This window comes from Cloeon dipterum, chromosome 1 (genome assembly GCF_949628265.1).
Source record: "Cloeon dipterum chromosome 1, ieCloDipt1.1, whole genome shotgun sequence".
NCBI lineage: Eukaryota > Metazoa > Arthropoda > Insecta > Ephemeroptera > Baetidae > Cloeon > Cloeon dipterum.
Genome location: NC_088786.1, coordinates 31,005,367 through 31,032,716, shown reverse-complemented (window position 1 = coordinate 31,032,716; position 27,350 = coordinate 31,005,367). Strand labels below are relative to the sequence as shown.

The window sequence follows — 27,350 nt, the reverse complement described above, 5'->3', positions numbered from 1 at the left end:
TTCTGCATAAATTAAGTGTTGAAAGCTGAATAAATAAAACCAGTTTCCTGCTCTGCAAAATTCAAATGAACTCACTTTCCATCTCTGGTGCCGTGCCGCATGGTGATCATGCCATTGTCTTCGTTCAACTTGAAATTGCGGTGTTCTGGTCCGTCCCAATAGAACTTCTTGTCAGCCAAATCCCAGTCGTCTAAGTCGTAGACGTACACTCTGCCAATCTCGGTGTCAGGCGCTTGTCCCTGAGGAGTATCGTGTGATTTATTTACTCTCACAGAATGGCTGACGTTCAAATGAGCTGAGTATTTTTCACGAGATTTTAGAATCCAAGACAAGAAAAATCTAAGGTGACAGAAAAATAAGACCTTCATTTTTTATCAGCAGGAAAACAAAGAGTCTTAATGTACTCATCAACAATTCTTGGAAACTGCGTGGTGGAGAATATTTCTCCACAGAGAGCCTCCCCAGCCCACAAGATATTAATTAAAACTCATTCATCCCGCAGAGACACAAAAGCATTCACGAAAAAGTTTTCTGCGAAATTCAGTAGCAAAAGGTGAGTCTGAATTAGCATGCCCAAGAGCATTAGCGTGCCTCATCCATCATGAGCTTTATCTAGTTCTTGGAAGAGACACTAATTGAAGAGGATGATTGAAGTGCCCCGCTTGGCGTGTAGTACTCACCATGTAATTATAGGCAAATATCTCTTTGGATCCAGGCTGCATTTTATTGTCGTTGACATCGCCTATTACTACAGTAAGGGTGCTTGTGCCGGTCATAGCCGGGTTGCCGGAGTCTTTGATCACAATGGGGATCAAATACTCCTTTTGTTGCTCGCGGTCGAACGAGCGCAACGAGTGAATCACAGCCATGCCGTCGCCGTTCGCACCCTCTGTAATTGAAAAGAACAGAAAAAAACCATGTGAGTACAAAAGAACCGTGGAGAAAAATATATTATACGCACTTTGGTCGTGCTCGATTCTGAAAGAGGCTCGGATAGAGTCGTCGGCATTGGGATCCATTCGGAAGGTGAACGGTGGGCCGTTGCTCTTGGACCGGTCATCGTCGTCTGTGGCCAAGATCTCAATAACCTTGCGAGGCTGTGAGTGCTCCAGAAGCACAGGACGGTAGTCCTTCAGGAAGGTGGGCGCGTTGTCATTGATGTCCTGCACGATCACGGTTAGCGTCGCCGTGGCCGTTTTCGCGGGCACGCCGTCGTCGATGGCCAGAATTTTCACCTAGTGCGCAGGAAAATTCCAATTTAAAAAAGCACGCTTGCCTGTTGAGCGCGATCTATAATTCAAATAGTCATTTCCAAGTGCTAATGGAAACGATGTGGTGGAGGATTTGCACCTTAATTCCTTTCCTATTTACCCGACAAATCGATCTCATTTCCATTTCGCAGAGCGAGCAGGCCTAGCTGTTTTTATAGTGCGGAGTGTTTACGACGTTTCTCTCCACGTTTTAACGAAGCTTGTAAAGCCAGCCGGCCTTTATTATAGAGCGGCCGTATAATGGAGAAAAGCAATCAACCCGCGGGAAATTGTTTGTGCAAATAGAGCTCTTTGCATACATTAAGGTAACTTTGGGAATTCGACCACCTTTTTTCCCCCAGAAGTAGAATTTATTATCACTGTGTGCGCAGAGCAAAATATGCTCCAGTAAAAACTTTGTATTTTCTGAGCGAAAAACGAAACGGACGAAATTTAAAGATAATTGCTGCAGTAAATGCCAAAGCCATGGGGGATAAACAGATGTAAAAAGGCGGTTAAAAAAGTTTTCATACCTGATGCCTGGGCGTGTCCTCCCTGTCGAGAGACCGCTGGATGCTGACGGTGCCGTCGTTGTTGATGGTGAACTGCCTCCGTCGGTCTGAGGAGCGGTCGATCGCATATGACACTCGGCTTTTGCCCCCTTGGTCGGGGTCGTTGGCCTTAAACGTCTCCAGGGTCTTGCCGACCTCGGCGTTTTCGTACACGGACACTTCGACGTTGGGACGCTCAAATTGCGGCTTGTTATCGTTGATGTCCCGAAGTCGGATGACCACCCACGAATAGGCCACGTGGTATTTGTCATTGTCATTGTCTTCACCCTGGAAGGAAAAATTGGATTCGTGCAAAGTTTTTTACAACGACGATCAAATCTTGAAAAAATATGTCCCTTTTGAATTTTTTACTAGGTCTCAATTTAGAATATGATTTTAGCCGTTAAAACTATCAAAAGTAATTTCAATAAATTATTTGTAAAATTTAAACTGTGATTTTTAAATCCCTTCATTATTTTCAACTGTTTGATCATTTTGCAAGCGCAACAATCTTAAAACCTAGACGACATTTTCGTCTAACCTCAAGTCTAGCGTCACTGAACCATTATATCTCCCCATATATGTATGAAGCTTGCAGGATAAAAGCACCTTGCCGAGCAGCGTGTGTGTGCTTTGCGCAATTAGTGCAAGCATGTGCGCGCATACCTTGTCATTAACTTGGATGCGGAATCTAAAGCCGTTGGTTTGAAGCTGCTCCTCGTAGTCGAGCGGCTGCACGATCTTCAAAGAGCCGGTGCCGTCGTTGTTACGCACCATCGTGAACTTGTCGGCGCCGTATCCGCTGTTCTCAATCACCTGCAAGAAAGACACCGCGAAATCAGGCGAAGTTCACTTTGATCCTATATACTGCAGGAATAAGCTTTTTGATCCCGAGAAAACCGGAAATTGCAGAAACGCGAGTGCAAATTTGAAGAGCAAACAGATCGATGGAGAGCGAAATTGGAAAAATTTGATGCATTTGTTTGCAAAGAAAAGGCGGCGGCGCTCCCCGTTGCTCTCGATTTGCTGGAGGGACGCAAATTTCCGCCTGCCATGTTAGAATTCCAATTAAAAAAGTTGCTTGCCCAAACAAAGTGCACATCAAAGGCGGTGTTTGTTTGCCGCCCCATTTTGGGACCGACCTTTTTTTGCGGGCACAGCCGGCAAAACAATTCACTTGAGCGTGTGTGCGTGCATCAAGTGCGCGGTGAAGTGTCGCGAACGTTTTCACCCTTCAAATAACGCTGGAAATTCAATAATGTAAAAGGGTTCGCCTCGGGGTAGAGTGGAGGCTCTACAGATATACCTAGAAATCTTCGGTTTGGGCAGGAAACTGTGCGATGCAGGAAAAAGTTTCGCTCCAAATAGAAAGCTTTATATTTGTCTTCTCTGCAAAAGGCAATTTTATGTGGATTATGTAAATTTTTCACTTGGAGAAATCGGTGTTACTGCAGGCCAAAATTTAATCCACCTGAGCACAGAGCGTGTTTTCATCTCCGCCATCATCCTCAAAGTTTGCGATATAATGACTAGTCGAATGGGACACGCACATTTATGTATATAAGCTGGAAACATCTGCCGCCGCAGCTATAAATTCGTTTTTCACGTCGTTGCTTATATGCAAGTCGCACAAGGCGCTTTTTGTGCAATTTAATCTCGAGTCACGTGCAAAATTAAACATAAAACGCCACGCGTCGTAAGGGGGAAGAAATTTCAATGTAATATGAAAGTGCTTCTGCAGGAATAAGGGAGATGGCTCGAATAACTTACAAGAAGAGCGTGAAAAAGGAATCGAACAACGCTCTAGTCTTTAATGTCGACTTGACACAAGAGTGCTTCTTTTGATGTCAAAGTAACGCTATTTTCTTCATACAAACTCACTTTAAGCATTAGAATTTTAAATTTTAAATTAAAAAAAAAAAAAGGAAAACCCCTACCTTGTATTGGAACTTGTTGGTCTCGTCCTCGTCGTGCACTGTCACGGTGAGGATGGGAGTCTCGGGGAGATTTGCACCGTCGGTTTCGTCCACCTCGGTGAACCACTCGTCCTTAGTGAACTGCGGAGGCATGTCGTTGATGTCCTTCACTCGTATCGACGCTGTTCCCGTCCCTTTCAACCCCCCACCGTCCATGGCAACCACTTGTATTGAGTAGTCAGGAGTCCTTTCTCTGTCCAAACAACACACTGCAGTCTTGATCACACCAGTATCCGGCTCGATCTCGAAGATCGGCGAGCCGGTCTCCTCCTCGATCACGTTCTTCTCGATTGAGTAGGTCAGCCGGGCGTTGGTGCCCTCGCTCGGGTCGTCGTAGTCCACGGCTGTCATCGTCATTACCACCATACCTGAAAATGAGATGAGGAGTTTGTTTTCATTTTTAGAAATAATAATGCGGTAATAAAATTATGAAGATGTAAATTAATTTGAACCATATCAATGTTTGTTGAATATATATTTCGGTGGTCGCTGTTTGGTTTTGAGCTGGGACCAAACATAGTTATTTGGACGAATCCTTTGGAGTATTACAAGCAAACAAAATTAACCGCAAATGCCTATATCGAGCGACAACTGCAAAACCTGGTAATTCCCAGGCCATCACGGTTGATTTGCATTTTGCAGAATATTTTTCTTATGTTGCGGTTGATCAGCAAATAAGGCTATGCAACGCCCTCATTTGCTCTTGACGAAGTATTAACATAATATAATTGCGACTCATGCATTATTCATTTAATTAAGAGGGGGAGTTGTTTGTAGCGAGCGACGGGATGCTCATGTCTCAAATGTAAACACAGCGCACGCGTCCCATGTTAAATGCTAATTGGGGTGGGCGAATTTTTGGCCGCCTCCGCCAGAAGGAATTCCTTGCTCTAGGCAGAAATTAAACGGAGGGCTTACGAGATTTGCATTTTTTTCAGCAACAAAAAAGGAAAGGCACAAAATTTTCATTCCAGAGGCAACCTCTCTCCTACACGCGTGGAAACTGCAGCTTTGGATTATGCTCTCAGGATTTAAGATGGAGGCTTAATCAAATCACCATCCAATTTTCTTCGCAAAAAGAAAGCAATTACGCGTCGAGGAAGTAACCAGTAATGTGGAAATAGCACTACTTACGAGAACTGCAACCGACTCAAAGAAGCTAGCTTGGAACCAGCACTTTCAATGGTTGTGAAATGAACGAGTTGTAAGGGCGTCCTCACAATGTATTCCCAGGGAAAGTAATCAATTAGTACCGCTTTGGGCCAGCCTCTATCTACTTATGCAAACTGCCTGGTTGAAAGGCTGCTGCTACGGCGTATTTGCAAAACCTGTCGCAGTCGACGACTCACTCTTTCATTGATTTATTTAATATTTTGGAAAAAAACATTTTTAACAATGAAATAAAATAATGTCAAGTCTAAACTCGATTTTCTGTTAATTTTTGTATCGTATTTTTATTCGTATCCCTGTAAATTCTTAAACAAATTGACCCATACGTTTTATTTTAAGGGAAAGAGGGCCAGAAACCAGGGACGACATTTTGGATGACAATTTAGTTAATTTATTATTGTGTTAAGACTGAAATTAGTTGCAAGATCGCTATACATCTAACCTTGCTCCCATTCTCCAAGGTGTCGCGCGCACGTTTCGTAAATGTGCAACCGGTATGGCTCCGTCGGGGGCAATGAAATTAATTCTAATTACAGTCAACCGCAGAGGTCCAGGTGAATGGATCAAAGCAGTGGTCCATCATTGTTTGCAAACGGTTCCCCGCTAAGCCAATTTGCCAGGGCGAAATTAGATGCATTGTCGGTGGGCAGCGAGACACACGACAGCTACTTTGCGAGCAGGAGACGAACACCGTAGGGAAACCGCATGACGCCAAATATTGACTCGAGTGAGAGGTGTAATTACATAGCCTGACGAGAACTTGTAGGCCTGTGCGGTAACTTCGGTTTCCTGCTTTCCTGCCATCCGGCCGTCACTTCCTATTACTATTAGTGCAAATTTGTAAATTAAGGTCATTTCAACTACAGCTAGGCGTGTTGAGATTCGTGATTTTCGGCGGGCTGCCCTTCCTTTTGATTCCTAATGGAATTGCACCTTACTTGGAATTCCTCAGGCACACAATTTTCATCAAAAACTCAATGCTCAGTCGTGACGGAACGAAACTTATTGAATCAGAGCCCAAGAGAACTCAGTCAGCCTTCGCGAAAAACCACCCCTTTGCATTCCGTTATGAATTCCATTATTATGCTAAATAGCGAAAGTTGTGTATAATCTGGAAGGTGGAGAAGCAACGCAAACATTTTACTTACCAGCGGTGCCATTTTCGGTCACGTTGCCGAAGTAGACGCCAAGCGGGAAGAGGGGTGCGTTGTCGTTGATGTCCTTGAGGTTGACCTGGACGTCCGCGTAGCCGACGAGACCCTCGCCGCCCTCGTCCTGAGCGAAGACGGTGAAGCGCCACTGCGGCCGGCCGCCCGGCTGGTCGCGGTCCAGAGGCTGCGAACAAAAAGAGACACGTCAAATTCCTGCACACGTGGCTTATTATGCGTGAAATTGAAGGCGAATCCGACCGACGGGCCCCCAAGTGCTGGTTTCGCCTTTCACCTTCGGGCGCTGCCAATTGCGCTGCGTGCGCCGCCATTGTTGTGTTGCTCTGGACCGCGCGTAATTGCAGAGCCGAATTTAGCGCGTAATCCCAAACTCCTGACTACAATTTCACCGTCATTCCTTTGTCGAGGCCGAACTGATGCGGGTGGAAATGGCGCAGGTGAATGTTCATTTCAGAAACAGCTCGCTGACGGAAGCTCAGCACAAAGGGGCTGAGTGTGTTTGGGTGCTTCCAGCAATTACGTATCCAATATTCGAAAATGAAAGATTCGGGACAGAAAAGGACACGTTTGCTTCGGCAGTGGGCGGATCAACTAATTTTATAGAAAAAATCTAGAGACCAAGCACTTCCCCTTCGTTCAGTTCACGAAAACAGGACCGTAATTTAAGGGATAGAGAGCAGAAACAAAAACAAACTTGAATTTCATTTGGCAAAACTAGAAAAAATATTTTGTCGTATTTCATTCGTAATCTCTGAAGACTTTAAAAAAATATGGTGTAAAAACTGCACTTTGTTGTTGACCGTCTCAACAAACAAAATTCACCCGACTGGCAAAAAATGTGCTAATTTTCCTCGCAAATCTTGGCGCTTGTCCAAGGGAAGCGGAGCGGATTCTTCGCAGTTCCTCACTTTCATCCCTTTCTCTGATTTCGGCCAGCGCGATTTATGGATGGAAAATGCAGCTGCTGCTCGGACTAGTCGTAAATCGAGCTCGGCTGGAAAAGAGCTGGCTGCTGGTTCCGTTAAACAATAACGAGCGCGACGGCGGCGGCACTGGTATAGTAGGACTAGACCGACACCGACGCGGTACTTTGCCGTCGCCGCCGCTTGTTTAAAACTGCGTAAAAATGCAAATCGCGCGGGATAAATAATGCAGTGTCTCCTCTCTGGAGAAGCCAAACACGGATGAAATATATATATCGGATTGGCGCAATACAACACAGCACATGACGGTCTGGCTCATCCGCCGAGTAATGACGAAAAAAGTAAACGCCGAGCTCGCGATTTATTTGCTGCCACAGTTATGTGCGCCTTCCTCCTCAGATTTGTAATTTCGCGGAATCGGTTTAACCTCCAAAAAACGATTTAGGCGGCGGCAACTGAGCCTTTAAAAGCAAATTTACTGCTTACTGAATCATACTCTTATTTTAATATTTCCGCCTTCAGCAGAAAGAAGCAAATGAACTGCACAGAATGTCTTTTTTAGTACATGAAATAAAAACAGTCAGCAAAAATCTTCGCCTCCTGTTGATAAATTATGTGTTTTTTCGCTGCATAGAAAACGAGCAGTGATTCGTGCTTTTTACCCATAACTTGATAATGAGTGGCTTTATAGGTAAGCAGATTGCAACCTAATTTTCCCCTCGGAGAGTAATTTTCAATTTTCAAGCGCTCGCTCTCACATGAATCGCGCAGTAAATTGCACAGTCCGTAAGCTAATTGGAAAAATTGTAGCGTGATGAAAGAGGCAATTTGCATGAAAAATGACAGTAACGTTTGCATTTTGATAAATGCATTTTTCTTAGTACTCAAACCGTTCCAATCATTGAAAAACCTAACCCATAAAACGTATTCACCACATCACGACTCTTTGAAAGAGAACCATTTCAATTTGTTTCCGTTTCTCCTCTCTGGCACGCTACAAAAGAAGTGTAATTAAATTCGAACGCCTCGAGGTCTGTGAATTCTGCCGCAGAAAAACAGGGTGGCAAGGAAATTCACAAACGATGGTAAATGTAGTGGAAAGTTTTTGAAATTTAGGCAAGAGTCTATCAAGCGAAATTATTAACCGGGATCCGACGCTGACAGAATAAGTTTTTCAATAGGCGAGCAAAAGTTTTTGCAAAGGGTTTATCTCTTTCTTCCAAGCGAGTAGCGGCCCGGTCGTCTGTATCGCGTGAACTTTTGGCAACCGACGACGCGTGCATGCATACGCAACACTTTTGAATCCATATTTGCCTAGATCATTTAAAGCAATAGCTAAACAGTTTAATTGACAGCAGCTGGCGGAGAATTTCAGCAAACAAGAAAAACAAACCAAAATCCGTTTACTAAGTCGAGTGGCAAGGGAAACTTTCCGACGTGCCGAAGAAGTCAAATAAGCCCCAAGAAAACATTGTTCCTCAACTTTGCCGGGCAAAGTTGTTTCTTTCATTCAATACTGCCTTTCGGTCTCGCCCCAACAACTCCATGTAAGTAGGATTGCGTGCTCTAGGCAGTTTTTTTTCACTCGAAAACGACCAGAATAAAGTTTTTTGAGCTTGGTTTTACATACCAGAGAAGTTTGAAACGCCGAAAAATAAAATCTCTAATATTCAAACTATAAGAAGAATTCTAAAAATTTCCCTAACAAGGAGGATAATTATTCTGTGTCCGCATAATATCCCTTAGAGCTTGCTCTTTTTAATTAAGCCATAGTGCCAGTTTCTTTCTTTTTTTATCGTGCCTCTAAAATGTTTTTAATATATAAAATGGGCTGTAAAGGAGTCGAGATGACAGCGGCAGAGGAGCTGGGGGAATTTAATTATTTAAGCACGAAAAGTTGGACGTTTGCTCTGTGTGTGTGTGCCGCGAACAAACGAGTGTGCACACACACACGCACTTGTAATGCCGGAAAATGCCGAGCTCTTTTCGTTTATCAGCAGGCCTCTTGTCTCAAGTGCACAAACCACCACCGCTAGAGGCATAATAAATGTTTTCCGTTCCTGTTCTTTGCGTGCCCGTGTAAAAAACGAGGGATTGCACAGCAAAGAGGGTTTCGCCTGATTTGTTCACCGTTGCAACAACAGCATATTTTAGCAAAAGCCGACTTTGAAAGTAGATTTACGGGAATTGCATATTTAATTCATTGCTAATGCTAAAAAATTCCTCCCCTCACTAACAAGCAGAGCTGTGGAAAAATCCAGTAACGAGGGGGTTCAAAGGCTCAAAAAGTCATTACTTGCTAAAAAGGAAACCTTGCAAATATGACTGGGTAAACTTTGCATGATTATTACAATTTAAAGCGTGATCATACTGGGCTACAATATGAAATATTCTACTGTTGGCTCCCACAAGCTGTCACACAATTAATTGACAACCACACACACAGGACCATGCTATCGTAAAATATCAAATTTAGCCAAACAACTCTAAAATGAATATGATATTTTGAATTTCCAACTGCTGTGTCCATTTTACAGAAATATTTGTAATGAAATGGAATAAAGTAATAGATAAAGAAGGAAAGCGATGCCTACTGTTCGAAATGCAAACGAACCTGGAGCCGATTTTTAGAAAAAATGAGTGATATCCGAGTTATTCTGGCTGTAATTTTATCTCCTGGTTTATATTTTGCAATGACAACATGAAATTTCGTGGATACATCAAAAACACTTCATGTTATCTTATAAAATATCAAGAAGTATGTAATAAAAGTATGCAACCGGCTCTACATGAATGAACAACAATTTGCATAACTACAAAATGTTTATTCAGAAAGTTAGAAATTGTGGGCGCGAGTAAAACAGGATATTATTTTAAAAAAATTTCCACTTCAAACATTTGTTAGAGAATATGCTAATATTTATTACCCACTCTCCATCTGTTGCCAGATTGAGCTAGGAATATCAGGAATATGAACAAAGTTTTTACCACAGAGGAACGTAATGAGGCAGCCAAAGCATGAATCACGTATTTTATTTTCCTGTTAGTCAAACTCTTGCTTGCAGCTCAGCTTTTAGGCCCACATCTCTCGTTTAAAATATCTCCCGCAGCCCGTGTTGTGCAGTGCACTCGGCAGCGGAGGCCAAGCAAGCGGAAGGCGGTGGCGGTGGCAGCACGCCGAGTTTTGTTTCACGCGTGTGCCGTCTTTTAACTAAGAGGCGCGGCGCATCTCGTCTCTTAATGGACCCTGCCTGCTCCTGTGTATGTATGCACGCGCCCGGGAGTGTGCTTGTGTGTGTATGTTGGCCTGCTCGCCGTGCCAGTGGCAGAATTTTTTATTGCGCGCCCGAATAATGGTTGGTAACAAATGCACATACGCCGCGCACACAAAGGCCCATTTGTTAGCGGAGAAAACGCTGCCAAAGGCCGCCGGCCCTCGGCTTTCCTTTCAACCCCTCCGACGTTCCTTCGCCCGCTCCTTGGGATGGAAGTTTAATTACGATCCGGCTGAATTATTATTATCATTGCCATTATTCCAGAGCCAAAAGGCAAGCCCCCTGCATTTAGCCGGGCGAGTGAGTGAGTTGTTTGCTTCAGAACGCGTTCGCCCGACCAGCTGGATTAAATTCGCGCGAGCAAAGTGAAGCAATTGCACCACCAACCGCACCGACAACTTGGCAACAACCGTGTGAGTCGAGCGCGGATTAGTTTTTGATTGGCGCATTACCATGTGCACGCCGTGATTGCGAGTTCTCCGCTGGATATGAGAGTTTGTTCGCTTCAGCCTTTGACTTGGCTAATTGATTTTCGCCGCGTAATTTGTGTAGCTCTGGATTCCAGCGAGATTGTTTGCGGATCAAGTTCGCAAGTCGCAAGTTCATACAAGGAGGAAAATTTTAATTGTCTCTCATCGTTCTCTGTTCAATACATAAAGAAAGTCGGTCTAGAATATGTCGTATATTTATAAACGAATTTGATTTAAAATCAGAGATAAGTATTCAATGACTTACTCTGTGAAAGTATATATATGGATTGCAAAAAGTGAACAAGACCCACTGCTGAGAGCAATTATCACACGGAATTTTCCTTGTATATTTTGTGATACTAGAAGCAGAATTTCACTTCTTAGAATAAAGAATAGAGTTTTGGGCTTGTGAACTTTTGTGAGGGAGGAAAGAGTCATAGGCAGGCCAGTGGCGGGGTTGACAAGATTTATTCACTCGTTCCCCTTTACGTTTGAGCTCCACAATGAATGCTTTCAGAGATCGTCGATTCAGAATTCTTTTCAGATAAACTGTGGCATATAAGGTTGGTTTTTTGCTGCTGATGAGGCCTTTTATGCAGCAAGGAAACGAAGGATTTGATTTTTTACTCTGAGAATATCACCTTAGTTTAGTGCAGAGATCGAATAAGAGCCATTTATAAATTTAATAGTGTTAATGTTTATAATTTGAATAAAACAAAAATGGGTTTAATTTTTTCATTATTTGAATTAATTAAACGAGTGAATATATCGATTGGGATGAGTGATCATTATTACATTTTCCCTTCATTCGCTTGGATTGCCAAGGAATGTCCAATTGTGAATAGTTGTTCTATTCTATAATCTTTTCCTCCACCCGCGTTTCCCCAAGAGGATCAGGTTACCATTTTCTGCAGTCATTCTGGGCTAAATTTTTGCTAACTGACCAAGGGAATTGCTTTTAAAACGCGGAAAACACACACGTTGCATGGAAATTAAACATCGGTCCCTGGGGCCTACTTGGTGTTTATGTACGCGCGAGGACCACCAGGCACTGTCAGGGGGCCGCACATATTGACAGTTACGTCACAAACGACATAAATTCTACGTATTGCACCGGATGCAAGCTTTCACAGCAACAGGCCGTACAATAAAGCGATATATTGTTCTGCCGAGACAATGGTGATCAACGGGGCGTAATTTACTTTTCAATTACGACTGCCGCTGATGCCACATTTCCATCTGTAATCAAAATGCATGCACGACCTGAGCTGCATACTGGATTAGGGGCTCGCGAAATTGCTTTGAACTTTGATGCCCGTGCACCGGAACATGGATGGATAGAGCCTCAGGCTGTCTGTCAGGTTACGAAGCTCATGCAATATATCAAAGTGCATAATGTCCTCGTCAAAGACTAAAAATCAAATTAGTGTGTGCAGCTTCATAATCCATCACGAGATTTTGACTGTAGTGTAAATTTACGCCTTTTGATCTCGATGGACAAACGTAATTAACTCATTAAACAACAATTTAATTTCCCTTAATCTTTAAACGCATATTTTTCGTTCCCAGAACGTACTGTTCCTGATGGAGCAATTTCTTTGAACAACGTGCAAACAGCACGATCCCAATTAAATCGTAGGTGGGTCGAAACAAGAAAGAAAAACACTGCATTATTCCACGCAAGAAAACGCACTTGTGCAGCACGCGGAGATCGACCATTCCGAGTTCATATACACGAGAAAGAGAAGAATCGAGATAATTAACTGCAGGCGGAAGCCGGCAGAGAAATATTTTTATTATTAAAGTAAGACGACGAAAGGGCTTGCTGCTCTCGTGGGGCTGAATTTTTTTCTCCTGCGTCGAGCAGCAAGCAAGCAGTTTAATGTTTAAAAGAAAGTGAAGAAATCGCTCTCACAAGCGGCACGGTACTCGTCCACCATTTAGCCTGCTTGGTCTCTTTGAAAAAATAAAAACCCAACTCAATGTCAGCCGGTAGGGAGAGCGCTGCTTGTTTTTCGGCGCATAAATAAGCGGCGCAAGGCAAAGGGCGGGCTCACCTATAAAAAGGGGCGAGCCGGCTTAGAGCGTCGCTCTCAATTTTCCCTACCTTGAGCACGAATATTTCGCCCGTCGTCCTGTTGATATCGAACTTGCTGTTGGCCGGATTGTCCGCATCGATGCCCTGGCCTGTGAGGAAGTAGACGATTTGCTGCGGCCTGTCCTTGTCGCCATCAGTTGCGGTCACCTAATTGAAGCGACACAAAGAGAATTTTTAGTAAAAACATAAACGGGCAACGAGAGAAAATCGTGTTATTCTTTCATCAAATAGAAAATACGATTTTCTCGTACTGGAAAACTGAAGTTTCTTTAAAAAAATTGACAGCTTTGCACCGAAATTTAAAAAAATATGAAATATTTTTACTCTATCTAAAAGATCTACTTTTGTTAGGGATTTGAATTCTCATCACGTAGAATTGCTAGTTCAATGAAAATCTCCAATTTAAAAGTTTCGCCCGCCAGGTTATGCTAATGCTGCACTCCTAACAAACTGACCAAAGGTAATACTCGATGTTAATTCAATATTCAAATGAAGTGAGTGCAACGAATTGACATTACAACTCTCTGACGTGCGCGCAGCAAATTTAATTGTCCTGCTCATCTACATGTGTGGTGCATCTCTATTAGGTTAATGCGGTGCATTTATAATTCCATGAATCGAATCAAAAGTGAGTGTGTAGCATGCAGAATGAACAAAATCGGAGAGCGACAAAAATCGCTTGGAATTGAAATGAGAAGTAGAAGGAAAAATAAAGGGTTTCGAAACTCTTGATCATTCGCCAAATTTTGTGGGGCTGATGACTCTCTTTCTGCACGATAATGGCCGAATTTATCTTCAGAGCCGATCAAGTGCAAAAAGGGCAGTATTTTTTCCACGGAAAGCTGGTGGGAGGGAGGCGATGCCAAACTTGGCCATCCCCAAAACAAAGGATACGCGCCAGACTTACCCCCGACGAGTGTATCAAAGGAAAAGTTTTTGCGACGCTCTTTCCGACGTCGAGCAGTTGAAAATTTCAGAAGTTTGGATTTTTCGACAAAAGCACCCTGCAAGTGTGGGATGCTGTCCCTACTTCAGGAAGTTTAAAACTTGAGTCAAAATGAGTTTTTTTTTCTCTCGCGTCACGCTTTGCTTTTGTGATTGACAGGAGAAAAAGGTGCTCATCGAAATTGAAGGAAACTCAATATTAACTTTATTTCAATTTCAAATTAGATTTTCTATACAAGCCGAAAGATTGAATTGACATTGTCACAGGCAAAAAAAATCTTCGGCGGCTTGGCTCACTTTTGAATGAGTCAAAAGGCGAATTGGCGAGGAATCATCAGGGACCAGATAAAAACTTTTCATTTCCGGTCACCGATCGTTAGGAAGCTGCTAGAGAGGTCATCCCTCGCTTTTTCCCACCGTCATATAATGTCTGTGCGAGAGATGACGAAAGATTTGATGGTGAAAAAGTAGGGAGGGTTGGCAGAGAGATAGATTGAGCAAAGGAAATCACCTGGAGCAGACTAATGGGAAAGGGGCCTTGCGACTCCTCCTCGAGGGTTGCCTCGTACAAGGGTTGATTGAATTCGGGGGGTAGGTCATTCTTGTCGTTAACATGGATAACCACAATAGTTTCGTTCTCGTTACGACCATCTCCAGCAACGAGACGCAACTCATACTGCTCATCATGCGGGCCAACCAAACAAAAGGAACGAAAACAAAGAAAATTCAAATCAACAAATTAATCAACACAGCAAAATGTAGTCATGCACAAATAAGTCGGATCGAAAATGGTTAAATTAAAATTCAACTCGTGCTGGAAAAATGAAAATCAGGAATTAAGAACAGCAACTGCAAACGCGGCAAGCGAGGGGCTTTTTTCGGTCCAGCACCTGCAGCACGCGCTTAGGCAGATTCCGATCATCCTCCTCGGTGATTTGTGTGCGGTAAGTCGGTCGTTCGAAGACAGGAGGGTTGTCGTTGACGTCTTTGACGTGGATAACCACGGTCGTGTGATTTTCCTTCAAGTTGTCTGACGCGGTCAGGCGCAACTCGTACTACACGGAAATGAACACATTTGTTAATTAAAAATTAATGAGAGAGAAAAAGATTTTCAGAGGAGGAAATCTGCAAGCACTGTGGAAGAGAGAATTTTTTGTTAGCTCAAATCTTACCGGTCCGGAAGCTGATTAAAATTGCAAAAGGCTCCGTTAATTAAGGCAGGAAATTCGCGAGAGGGCATTAGAGACGATTTGGGCTGCGTTTTATTCCGGTGTTCGACCGTCCGGGGGAAACACAGAGGTGAAATTACTAGTAATGAAGTTTTAAGAAGTCAGGTGCCCGGCAAATAACGGCTAACAACTAAAACGTGAACTTGCTAAGCGCATTACAACTCCGGCCGGCGGAGCGTGGCTCTCGGAAAGCAACGCGCCTTCTTGCAGCATCTGTGCACTTTCCGCATCAACTCAACTTCATAAGAGACTCGAGAAGTCACTACCGAGAGTGCAGCTGCTGGATTTGACCAAGAAATAATGCATTTTCTGTTTCCGAGTGCGGCGAGACGTATAGCCGCGCGAACAAAAGGCCTGGCTGAGGTTTCTAGAAAATAGAGAAAGGCAATTTGGGTTGGATTGATTTTCCAACATAGCGTGTATTGCGCCTGTTGAGTCGCGTTAAATGCGCTCACAACAAACGCGTGTCAGCGTCATGCGCGGTGTGAGTTTGATCCGTATCAAACGCACAGAGAGACCAGAGTTATCGAGCGACAAGATGTGAAAGGGACAGGTGGAAAATAGGATTGCTGGGATTATGTGCAAGAAGGGATTCTGGAGTAGGTGGAAACCGAGGTTGGGCGTCGACGGGCTCGACCCTAGAGATCCAAGCAAGTTCTGCGGTAACCAAGATAGGAGCAGCTTCTAAAGGGTTGAATTTCAGACTCGGGCTATCTTCTGGCTAACCGAGTGGTGACCTACGTTGGGCTGCTGATTTTTATCATCATGTTCCTGGTCTCTGGCGTGCTTTTCTTCGGGGTAGCGAACGGTTTCTCAGGGCGGAAGTGGTGGCTTTTGCTTTTGCCCTACCAGATGTTTCTGCTTGTAATTTTAGTCGGATACGCAACCATCTTTGTGAGTTCGTGCTCTTTTGCATTAAAATTTTTCAAAGTTTTTGAATTTCCAGATAATTAAACGACACGGTGTTCCGTGCCCAATGAGAGTGCGTGGGATTGTAATCTACGGAGATCCTAGTGCGAAGATCTCGCCTCTGCACTGGCAGGCAAGTTATTAGATTGAGAATGCTCGATTCTATTCTAGGTGTGTTTTTTTCAGGCACCAGCGGTGCTGACGAAGACGGAAGAAACACAAACAGACGATTACGACAAAGCTGTCACGCAGGCAGCAAGCTCCACAAACAAGAGGGAAGTGTGGGTCGCATGAAAGCACTCGTTATTTGACTGTAAATACTATTTTGGGAATAAATAAGCCAACGTCTCTGAGCAAACAGCACCTTAAATTCATTTGGAGGCGTCACCTTGGTGTCGATGCGATTTTTGACCTCTCGCGCAAAACGCAATTTGGATGAAATACGGCAAATCTCTCCTACGACGGCAGGCGGCCCCATGAAAAATGGAATCTATTCTTAGATAACACCCGGTGAAAAATTCAATAAAGTGATATGTGCGTTCTCGCGTGTTTGCGGCGGCGGGCGACCCGGCCTGCAGAGTACACCGTATATTTTAATCAATCACCGCGCGCAGCAGTCAGCCCTGGGATAAAAGCGGCTGACGTGCGGTAAGCGAATTTCTCGCGCGACGCCGACGAAAAAAGGAAAACGCCAGCAGAATGCGTTATTTTCCATCTGTCTCGCGGCCCTGACAAATAGTGAGCGGAGTAGGTCTCCTGCGAAAGGCATGATTAGTCCGTCGACTGCTTCAAAAACTTCCTTCCGAGGCGGCGCGCAGAAAAAGTGCTAATTAAACGAGCTCGAAACTCTTTGGCTACCGTGAGGCAGAATAATGAGCGAAATGTTGACTGGCAGCATCAAAACTTTGAGCCGTTTGTTTTGGGCTTTTCATCCGGCGCACGGCTAAAGCAAACAAGGGACCTTTTTCGCGTAAGTATGTATTTTTCTCCCGGCTCGTCTGCAAAGTGAGCTGGCTGCCGGATGTTTTGATCAAACTCGGCCTGCCTTTGCAAATTTCGACAGAAACTCGGCGCGGTTTACTCTTGCTTCGTCCCACCCACGTCATCCATTAGCGGCTCTGGATTCGTGTTTGGCTGCAAAAACCGCACAACCACACGATGTGGAACGCGTTGAATATTCAACAGCATTTTAAGTGCGGCGGTTATTGGCAGGCGACGTGCTTGTCTTCATCAAAACTGGCTCATTAAATAGGCACCGGTCGCGCGGTGTCAGTCAAGGTGTAAAATTCGATTTGTCGACGCAGATTTTATCGATTATCGGCTGCCGAACTCGTCTCGTTTCCATGCGGCAGTGCGTCCTCGCGTGCCTGTCCGTCAGCCTATCTCTACAGCCCGTTCCCAGAGGTAAACAAAGCCCGGTTTTTGTCACCCCCCTTCACTTTTCAGAGTGCATCTGAATTAGTAAAAAGCTATTTGCTCCAAAAGAGCAGCGGTTTAAACTTTAAAAAGGGGCCTCCACACGTGTTGGGATTTGCACACTATTTTGTGGAAATCGGGTCAACAGTGAGCGCAGCGCAGCAAAACCAAATTAGGAAACTCCGCAAACACACAGGAGTACAAAGAAGATTGCGCTTTTCTCAAGGAACGTCGGTTCCAATTCAATCAAAGCTCATTATAACAATACAAAAAGTTAAAGTTCATCTGGTTCAATTTCAAGCTAATAATTAAAGGAAAAAAGAGTTGCTTTTCGCGTGCCTACTCTTCAAATTGCTGACGTCTGTTTAGGTTACCAAAATTCAAACGCCATAACGTTTCTCTCGCATATCGGCAACTCGGTCACGTTCCGCGGACAAAAGCAGCCGACACAAATTTCCGAGATCATTTTTTTCTGCAGCGGCGGAGACGGATTTGGGTGGCAGTCGCGCGTGAGTCGATGGGATCCAAGCTGGGATGAGTGCGTGCGTTTAAGCAAGATGAATGTCGAGCACGTTTTTTCCTGTGCTCATGCCATGCACGGTGCATGATCGGCTGAAAAGGTAGAGCGGTACAAACAGCCGAAGCGCAAGCAGAATGCGATCGCTCTCCCCGAGTGCAAAACGGTCGGCTGTGGGGAGAGCTTAAGTGGCGGAAAAAGTGACTGCCGGGATTTATTTGTCGCAACGTCCGTCGCTGGCCAAAAAACAACGACGCGAGCGAGCTGGCGGGCGGTGGACGTTGTCTTGTCTGCTGATGTTTCGCATCTCTGCGAATAAATCAGACGGAGCAGGTCTCCAATGGCGAGTCAGTGATGCGAGGCTTTCTCCGACGGCGGAAAGCGGTGTCGAGGAAACTCCCGATTCGAAACTGGTCGTCTGGAAAGGGAAGCAGCCCACCAAGTTCACATATGGACGATTATTTTAAGCCGTGATGGGTGGAAAACCAATGCCATGGAACCTCATATCATTTTCTACGAAGATGTAGGTCGACGCGCATAAACGGAAAATAAGACGATACAAAAACCGAAACTGGCTTGTAATAACTTATTTTAAACGATAAAATAAATTTTCTCTGCACCGTTATCTGTTCAAAATTAAATTTGACTACTCACAATACAGAAGGCATTCAATTTTTTCGGTTGAACCTGGGAAACGGAAGGTGAGTTTAAAAAAACGGGAAAATAACGCGGGTGCATATTGCGGTTTGCCATTTAATCATTATAAACTGTTTTGCTAATTGAGCAAAAATTAATTTCCCCAATCGATTTGCCGCTCCATTGGGCGTGAAAATTGCTGAAACGGATTTCGCTGTGAAACGCGGGCGGCAGGTACTCGTGCATAATTCACACACCGCTCGTTCCTTTTCCTAACCGCCCGTGCAAGTCAAAATGTCATAACAACGGCGCGAACAAAACGAACAGCGTCTGGCATTTTTCCGGGCCCTCGAGTCGACAAAATTTCAAGCGCTGTCAAGTTCAGCGAAACAATCTCGTTACTGCGCGGAATATTTTTAATCAGTTCGCCATTCGTAGTGCAGGCGGGTAATCAGCTTTCGGCCGGCAGAGCATGAAAATTTCAAAGGCAAGCACGACCGACGAGTCGGCCCTGCGAACTCAATTTGGCGGCGGGTCGGGATTTGGTGCTTCGCTGGAGAGCTAGCTGCGAATTGGAGAGAAAGTAAAAGAAAAGGCAACGTGGAGTTAAAAAAAATACGGTCACGAGGAAAAAGATCACCTGCAAGAGAAAGAGAAAGACGATTGGAAACTTCTGCGGACAAATTGGAAATTCGCAGGACGGGTATCAGGTGACGCGTCAGCGTTATTTAAATGTTATTCCGAAAGTTTCCAATCTGCCTGCAGCCAGACAGAGAATGAGCGGAAAAGTTGGGCCGCGGGAATTAACTTTTAATAGCGTTTAATAAACAAGAGGAGGCTCTCGCTCGTTGAAATTACACCGCAGCGAATTCATATTAAAGTGCTCTCGGCGTCGGGGCTCTTTCTCTCTCTGGCATATTAGAACTCATCTTGCAATAAATTTTTGCATGCTGACTACTCACCCTCTTCCTGGTCTCGTAGTCGAGCGCACCTGCGACGTAGATGGCACCTGTCATGTTCTTCACCGCGAAAGCGCCGCCTATGTTACCGCTGGTGATCTCGTAACGAATTCTCGACGCTGCAAAGTGAACAAGAGAGACATTTTGTAGAAAGTGCCGTCATAATTCGCGGAATTTAGCCCCCCGGCCCGCAGCAACCCGCAGCAGCCCGCGCCGCCGCCCTCCGTCGCCCGCGCCACCGCCGCGTGATAAATATTCATTTGGCTGCCTCCGAAGAAAAGGACCCCGGCTTTCTTTTCCGCCTTTCCCACGCTGCACGCGGTGGCAAATAATGCATAATATAAGAATTTCCGGCACGCATAAAAGCAAAGTGCCGAAACGTGCCTTCTGTCGCCAAGCCGATTGTTTAGCCCTTTATCACGACGGGGCCGTAATGGCGCGTCATTGTTTCCAACGAGCGCCGGTTAATAAGCAGTGCAGTTTCATTTTGCGCGATGCAGTTTCCGTTATATCATACGCTATTATGCGGACCGAGCGAACAATGCAGCAGCAGTCGGGATTTGAGATGCAGATTCATTCGGCAACTGAGTGGGCTTGGCTGCACGCCACCATGCAGCCATTCGAGCCGGCTGCAGGGGCCTAATTCGGGTGGGTGGGAGGGTGGTTGCCTCCTCGCCTATAACATTGAAAGGCCTCTTTGATTCGGGCCAATCGAATTTGTCGTTTCTGTTTATTTCCTTGCCCTTAAAACGACTCACTATGGTCCAGTTTTACGGTCGCTTATGTGTTCTCTTCCATAACAGCCTCCTGGGTAAATTAGATTGACAAACACGGTCCGATTGCGGCTAATTCAAACTCGTTGGATTTCACCCAGCTTAGCACGTCAAACGAAACTCTGAATTCAATTTGAGGTGGGTTCTGATTTCAGTTGGGTCCAAATCCAATCATCCGAGTGAATATCTGGCGCGGCCGGAATCGAATTTGGCACTCGTCCATCAAACCCTGGTGGACGGGATCGCGAATAATTTCCAATTAAAGCGGCGCGTAATAAAACAACAAGATAAAGGTTGCAGTGATTTATCGTTTAATAACCAACCGCGTACGCGTCGTGCTCGGAAAAAGCAGCTCTGTGTGAATAAAAAAAACGCGGCTGCTGAGTCGTCGGATGAAATAAAGTGAGTGACTTTATCACCTCGGTGCGCAGTGAAATAAAAATAGGAATAGTTGTCGGCGCGGCGGCGATGCACTCGACGTTATCAATTTTACCCGTCGATCGGTTTGTGGCATGTAAGTCGGTCAGCCAACCAACCGGTTGCAGCTGCCGTACACATGGAAGGCTGATTCAGCGGAATCTGGCCCCAGTCCGAGGATGAAAAATTGCCGGGTGTTTGGCGAAAGGCGGCTGCTTTTGTATTATTTGCAACCAGCCGACCGGAGTGTGTGCACACGGGCCAAAATTTGCACCCCCTGCAGCCGATTAATATTCCCAGATGACGTATTGCTATTGGAAAATGATCGTGCGAGCTTTGCACCCATTTTTGCTGCGCCGATAAACGCGCTTTCCAAGGCAAATATAACAACCGGATACGCCGCAGGAAGCGCAACGCCGCCTTTTTGCCAGTTCAGCTTCGGGGCAGAGGTTGCCGAATATAATGATGACATTCTGGATTCTGCTTTTCCAGCACTGCTGCGCGACGCCAAAATTCAAAACAGCAAAAATTGTGCTTGGATTTTTGGATATTTTGCATATTGTGACACATGATATGAGAGAATAAATCGATTTTAGAACTCAGGAGCGAGGCTGGTAAAAAGAGCTCCTATATTGATATGGAGCCAAAAACGCTAAAATTGAAATAGCCCACGCTGTAAATTCGCAACAATCAACACCTATCCAATCGGGTAATACTTGGAATAAATGCAGATCTGGTTTTGATCGTTTCATCAAAGCAGATTAAATTGTTAAACCTGATATACTCGGCAGTGGAGGGATTTCCTAACTAACAAGCTTGCAATTTATCGTTGTTTGGATTTTGAGGCAAAATTGGCTCTTTCACTAAAAGCTCTAGGTTGACCTATATTTGTTACCGTGTGCAGGTTATATTTTCTACGTAATGAGTTTAAAATATTATGATCTAGCTGATGGTAAAAAATCAGATGTTTGCGTCCAATGGATGAGAAAAAAAATTCAAATGCATAATTTTTTTGTGAGTGGGACTCACGTGGAGTTTGAGTGCAAAAAGAGGCCAAACAAAACTGGGAATTCGGTTTACGCAGAATCATTTTAGTACAATTAACTCATTATAGCCCGACTAAATCAAAGCACTTCCGCAACACGGTCCAACAAAAGCGGACATAAATTTCAAAACAAAGGGGTAGCGCCATTCCGCAAACAGCCGCATTGTCCACTTCATTAGTTGAGATTTAACGCGTGCGGCACTGTTAAAACGCAAATGCTGCTTTTAAATTAAGAGGAACTGCAGAATTAGCCGGCGAAGAGCTTTTGGTGCAGTAATGGCGATAGAGCTGAGGACAAAAAGCGTCTCGAGCCTCTTTTTGCCCATGCTCCGATTGCTGCAGCTAGGGGAAATCTAGTTTTGTTTCGCGCTGCGTCAAAATTAGTGCGGCTTGTGCAATGCGAGAGTGCCGCGTTGCCAGAGGTCAGAGCATAGGCTCGATCGTAAAAACTTAACTGGCTTTTTGTCGCTCCCAGGCGGGCGGGCGCATGCAAAAGTTTGCTGATACGTTTTACACTGCTTCGATGCGACACTAAACGGAGGCAATAAATTCGCGGCGACTGGCGTGAAAACCGGGTCTCGAGATGATAAAAGGCTCTGATTTCCAATACGAGATATGTTGCCCCTTTTTACCAAGTGTATACCAAGACCGGCGGGGAAGCTGACAAACTGCAGGAATAGGGGCATCTCAGAGGATTTCCTTTATTAAGTTAATGACTGCGAAAATTCTATTTTAAGTCTGGAATTTTTTTAATAAATAAAAGCTATTACAATTTTTTTACGAGGAGTGTTGTGTTTTTACTGCCATTTAAACGGCAAGATAAGAATTCAGTCAAACATGAAGGCATACTAAAATTTTAATGAAGGGAAAGAGTTTAAATTCGAGAAATGGAATTATTTTTGCTGGATGGAGCAGAAAGCGCGGCAGCCTCGAATCTCAAGAAAAGTTAAAAGGCGCCATGGGAAGCAATCAACGCAGAAGAACGTGCTATTTTCGAACTCTAGGCTTTTTATATTCATTTTCCATCACGCAAACACTGTCAAAAGCGATCCATTCATTTTTACGACATTAAAAACCAATCAAGCATCGAGGCGCGGGGCGAACGTGCCGAAAAGAGCGCGAGGGAAAAGTAGGAGTGTTTGTTTTGCCAGCCGAGGGAAAAGGCTGAGTTTTATAAATTGCAATCTGTGAGAAATTTTGTAAGCCTCTTTCCGTCATATCTAACAAGCGGGGTTGCAAAAAGGACGACGATTTGTTTTGCTTTTTCCATCGCACAATGAAATAAATAGTTTCGAGCCGCGGTGACAGAGTGGGATTAATATGCCGACTCGTGCACTCTGCCGCAAACTCCAGCTGCTTTGCTTCTGTTTTCTTTCGTCTTACAAAAGTTACTGAGGTGGCAAATTGCTTAAAATATTCAAAAAGGGATAAATCGAGGAACAGGGAGAGACATAAACAATAATATCCAACATACATGAATATTCTCCAGCAGAGAGGTTTTAACATCGTGTTTTGTATTTTTTGAGCAAATTAAGTGAATACAATATGTCAACGGTCGATGCAAATTGAATCAACCTTTTTCCAATATTTTATGGATCGACTGGGCCCATTCCCCACGTCCCTTTACTGCACGCACGAAAAAATCCGCACAAAGGCGGCCGGGAGGAAAAAACCGTCTACTGCTGCAAGGAATACCTTTCCCCATAGACATGATAGCCTCGTGGCGAGCGACTTTCCTTTTAGTCCACCTCCATGGCAGCCCCAAATAATATTTTCTCTTTTTACAAGGCTGCGCACAGCATCCCTTAGTCATATTCATTTATCAAAGAATTGGATCGGGCGCGCGGTCGTAAATTGTGGTCGGTGGGTGTCGGTCGGCTGGCGATTCAAGATTTTCAGGACGCGCGCGCCACGAAGGAAATTGAGCCAGCGGCCAGAAATACGAGACCGGAAATTCAAGCACTGGCGGCAGGAAAGTGTTTACGGGCGCATTCTCGCTTATTTTTGCGTCTGCAACATTGTTTAGCCGGCCAAGTATGGCTGGTTGGTTGGTAGGATGAAAAGGAAAGAGAGGAGCATGCGGTGGCAATAAAACCATAAAGTCCGCTGGGAGCGAGTGAGCGAGCGAGAGAAAGGCTGCCTGCCATGCAGCTATGATAATAAGCACCGAGCCTTAGTTATTTCGACTGCTCTCGTCCTGGCCGGCGCAACGATAACTCACCAGCTTCCACGCTGCATCCAGCTAAACGCTTTTTGTCTCTATGATAACGCAGACTTTTTGGCACGCACTAACCTTATAATGTATGCGTGCAAATGACACACGAATAATGCGCTTGTTTTGGTCTGCTTTATTGCTATGCTGCGTGGAATTCGGGAAAACAGGACCACTCGTGTTTGTGTTTCACAAAGTAGCTTTTGTTATTCTGCATGTGTCTATAGAATTCCTGACCCAAAATTGTTTGCAGACGAATTAAAAATAAAAAGAAAGTCCTTTGAAACTAATTTTTCTGCTTGGATGTTTTACGATTTTTGAGTTGAATAGATCCAGTTACGTTCGCGCTAATAAAAGATGAAAGTTGCATTGAAGGGGAGTGCTTTTTGTCATATGAAAATTTCGCAGCAGAGGGCTGAGCAATAAAAAACTACAACGCGAATGAATTCTACGTGCGTTCTGAATCTGCTTTTTTACAGCTCTGGCTGCATTTTGCGACGTGTTCTGCTGTTCGCTGAATAATTTTTGCATGAAAAAATGAACAGGAAATTTCGTTTAGTCATTACCAGAAACTCGCTGGGATTCCATTTCACTATTTCTGTATTTAATGGAACAAAATAAAAAAATCACTTTGATAAAATCAATACAAGGCAATTTTTACTAATTTCTTGATGTTTAGTTTGAGTTTTTGCTTGTGTAACACAACTTTATCTCTGACAAAACGGTTGCTATTTCCTTTCCGTTTCAACTGTAAAATTTAGATTAAACTAATAAATTTAAATTATTTCTGTAGATATGTCCTTTTCTCCGCAATATCGCGATAAAATAAAATATTTAGCCATTTTCCCTCTGGCTTGTTCTCAGACTCAGAGAGATCAGTTGAGTCGAGGTGGCAATTAGCACCTATACTACAAATTATTCGGCCCGTAGGCCGCTTTAATCCAGGTCGAAATTGGCCGGCGTCGACGCAATTAACCGCGAGCACAAGCGCAATTTGCAGACAGATCGGCAGCCCGCAGCATTGCAAACTCGCAACACCTGTGCTTTAATATTCGCAGGCCGTCTGCATACCGAGAGCGTTCGTATATGGAAATAGCCCCGAATGTAATACACACATAGACGAATGTACGCGGGCTAGGTAGGTTGGAAGGTAGGAAACACACGCACGCACCGAGCAAGCTCATCTCTGCAGCAGTTGGAAATGTTTATGGGTGGCGGAATATTATACCAACACAGACAGACACACAGAAGCCGCCGAGCAGTGGTCCTAATCTCGCTGCCGCTGCTGCTACCGGCCCCGCACTTGCGGTTGCTCGCCTCCGAGCCGAGCAGAGCTATTAGCATTTTGCTTGCTGGAGCACTACTCGCCGGCGGCGATTTTATGCAGTTTCGCTTGCAGACCCAATGGAGCGAGAAAGGGCCTACTTGTCAGCAGCCCAAGCAAGCCCCGAATTCATATCCTCCCTTGCTTCCCAGCTCCCAACAGCCCGGCCAGGCCACACAACTCGAATCACGCGGGTGTTTCAATTTTTGTAAATCTACGACGCTTCCCATTGTTCACGTCACAAAGCGACTTAATTCTGCGCTATTTTCGAATAGGCATCTGCTTCGAATAACGGAAACGCTTTCAGAGCGAATCGCGAATTAATTTCGGTGATTGAATCGAGTGCGATGTTGCAAGGATTGCTTTGTTTGACTTTTGTCTGCCTTCCATTTTCATCGGCTCTAACAAAAATTTTGTTTCACGTTTGAATTAACACTGACAGTACCAACTAGACATACCATTCGCAAAAAAATGTGTTCGAAATATCAAAAAATCAAACACTTGAAAAGAATGAACAACTAAAGCATCAGTATTTAAATTGAGCACAAAAAACCTTTTCAACGGTAAAATAAATGTCAGTTTCTGCTTTTGGAAGTACTGATTAAACAATACAATGATTTTTCAATAAGCAAATGAAACAAAACATTTAAATTTTTGTCGAGTCTAGCAAAACAAGTTAACTATTTTTATCTTCAATTTATTGTTTTTTCTGTACCACTAGTTTTGCTACTTATTTTTATCATTATTTTTAACCGTTAATTTGATTAGTCTAAAAGTCAATGGATTTTATGGAGGCGGCTCCGACTTATCTACAGGGCTCGACACGTTTATCGCTGCAAATAATCTTCATCTCGGAATGGAGCTATTGCAAAAGGAAAAAGGCCTCAAGGCCCTTGGAAGCCAAGCGATAAATGAGCAAGAAAGTCTGCCGTGGGATCGCGTATATACCGCTGGTTTATTGTATTCGTTAAAAGTGTGCGACAGCAGAAAGAATGCTACGGCAGCACGTAGCAAATGAAACTTTTTAATCCCGGCTGTACCTACTGTTGATAAATTTTTCTCGGCGGCTTCTTTAATCAGGCGGATTATAGCCGGTCGACGTCTCGCGATCCTGTTACCGCCGCCGATGAGGACCATCAAAGAAAATTAAGATTTCCCGTTGAAGCGCGGGAATTTGCTATTGAAAGTTGCATCATAAGCCGATTGCTTTTAGCGAGGAAAACGTTGGACTCGCTGGCGGTAGGCAGGAAAACGCATTAATTAATGAAAATCCCATTTATTCACTTTCTAGTTGAACGGGCAACAAACAAAGGCTTCTGTTTCCACGCAGATAAATTCATTCGCGAGGCAGAGCAAACAAAACTCGCGCTCGCACGCGTTCATTAATGCAACTGCTGCACAATTGAAATGCTAAGCAAGCCTCAAAGCGAGACAGCAAACGCAAAGTTTCAGCGGTCAGCGACGGGCGAATTTCGTACTACGGCCCCCGGGGCACTGACGCAGGGTCGAGTTGGGCGAATACTCACATTCGTCGAGGTCCTTGGCCGTGACTGTGAGCACCGTGTGTTGGATGTCCTCATTCTCGTCCACCTCCGCTTCGTACAGCGCTTTGTCGAAGAAGGGCGGGTTGTCGTTCTTGTCGGCGATGCCAATGCGGATGAACTTGGTCACTGAAATCACGAAAATTTGGCCACGTTAGTCTATGGTAATTGCTCTCTCCGGGGTTCCGCTCCAGGCAGACGCACAGCCAAGGGCGAATGGCGCTCGATTCCTCCGTGTTTTGCATGCGAAATGCGTGCCAATGCAGCTTAATTTGCATTCAGCAGGAGAGTTAATTATATCTCCGAGCGCATATACATCTTTTTGGTGGAACTGGGTAATGTTTGCACGGGGAGAGGTAAAGAGAGAATGCCGGCAAATTAAACTTTTGTTTATCTGTAATTAGGCCCACATCCTGACGTGATGCTGGTGCGAAATATCAACAAGGCGGCTTCTCAATCAGCCTCCACCTTTTTCGGGTGTATTTTTTGTGTGATCGTTATTTAATTTAGCAGGAACACCAACACGGAAAATTTTAGGTTGCTGG

The 27,350-nt window shown here is 44.5% G+C and overlaps 1 protein-coding gene across 11 annotated transcripts in view; it reads right to left on the bottom strand.

Moving 5' to 3' along the window:
• Window positions 1–27,350, bottom strand: part of CadN (Cadherin-N) — a 179,767-nt gene that overhangs the window by 5,759 nt on the left and 146,658 nt on the right. For 7 of the 11 annotated variants that reach the window (XM_065488164.1, XM_065488155.1, XM_065488114.1 and 4 more), the window contains 11 exons: window positions 26,791–26,934; window positions 19,497–19,612; window positions 14,718–14,882; window positions 12,892–13,029; window positions 6,096–6,282; window positions 3,739–4,145; window positions 2,468–2,617; window positions 1,784–2,089; window positions 962–1,235; window positions 681–889; window positions 76–239 (listed from right to left, as the gene is read on the bottom strand). In XM_065488164.1, coding sequence (XP_065344236.1) covers window positions 76–239; window positions 681–889; window positions 962–1,235; window positions 1,784–2,089; window positions 2,468–2,617; window positions 3,739–4,145; window positions 6,096–6,282; window positions 12,892–13,029; window positions 14,718–14,882; window positions 19,497–19,612; window positions 26,791–26,934 — 2,260 coding nt within the window. Of the gene's footprint in view, window positions 1–75; window positions 240–680; window positions 890–961; window positions 1,236–1,783; window positions 2,090–2,467; window positions 2,618–3,738; window positions 4,146–6,095; window positions 6,283–12,891; window positions 13,030–14,338; window positions 14,504–14,717; window positions 14,883–19,496; window positions 19,613–26,790; window positions 26,935–27,350 lie in introns of all 11 variants that reach the window. The other 4 variants (XM_065488139.1, XM_065488180.1, XM_065488131.1 and 1 more) reach the window with 1 other exon arrangement.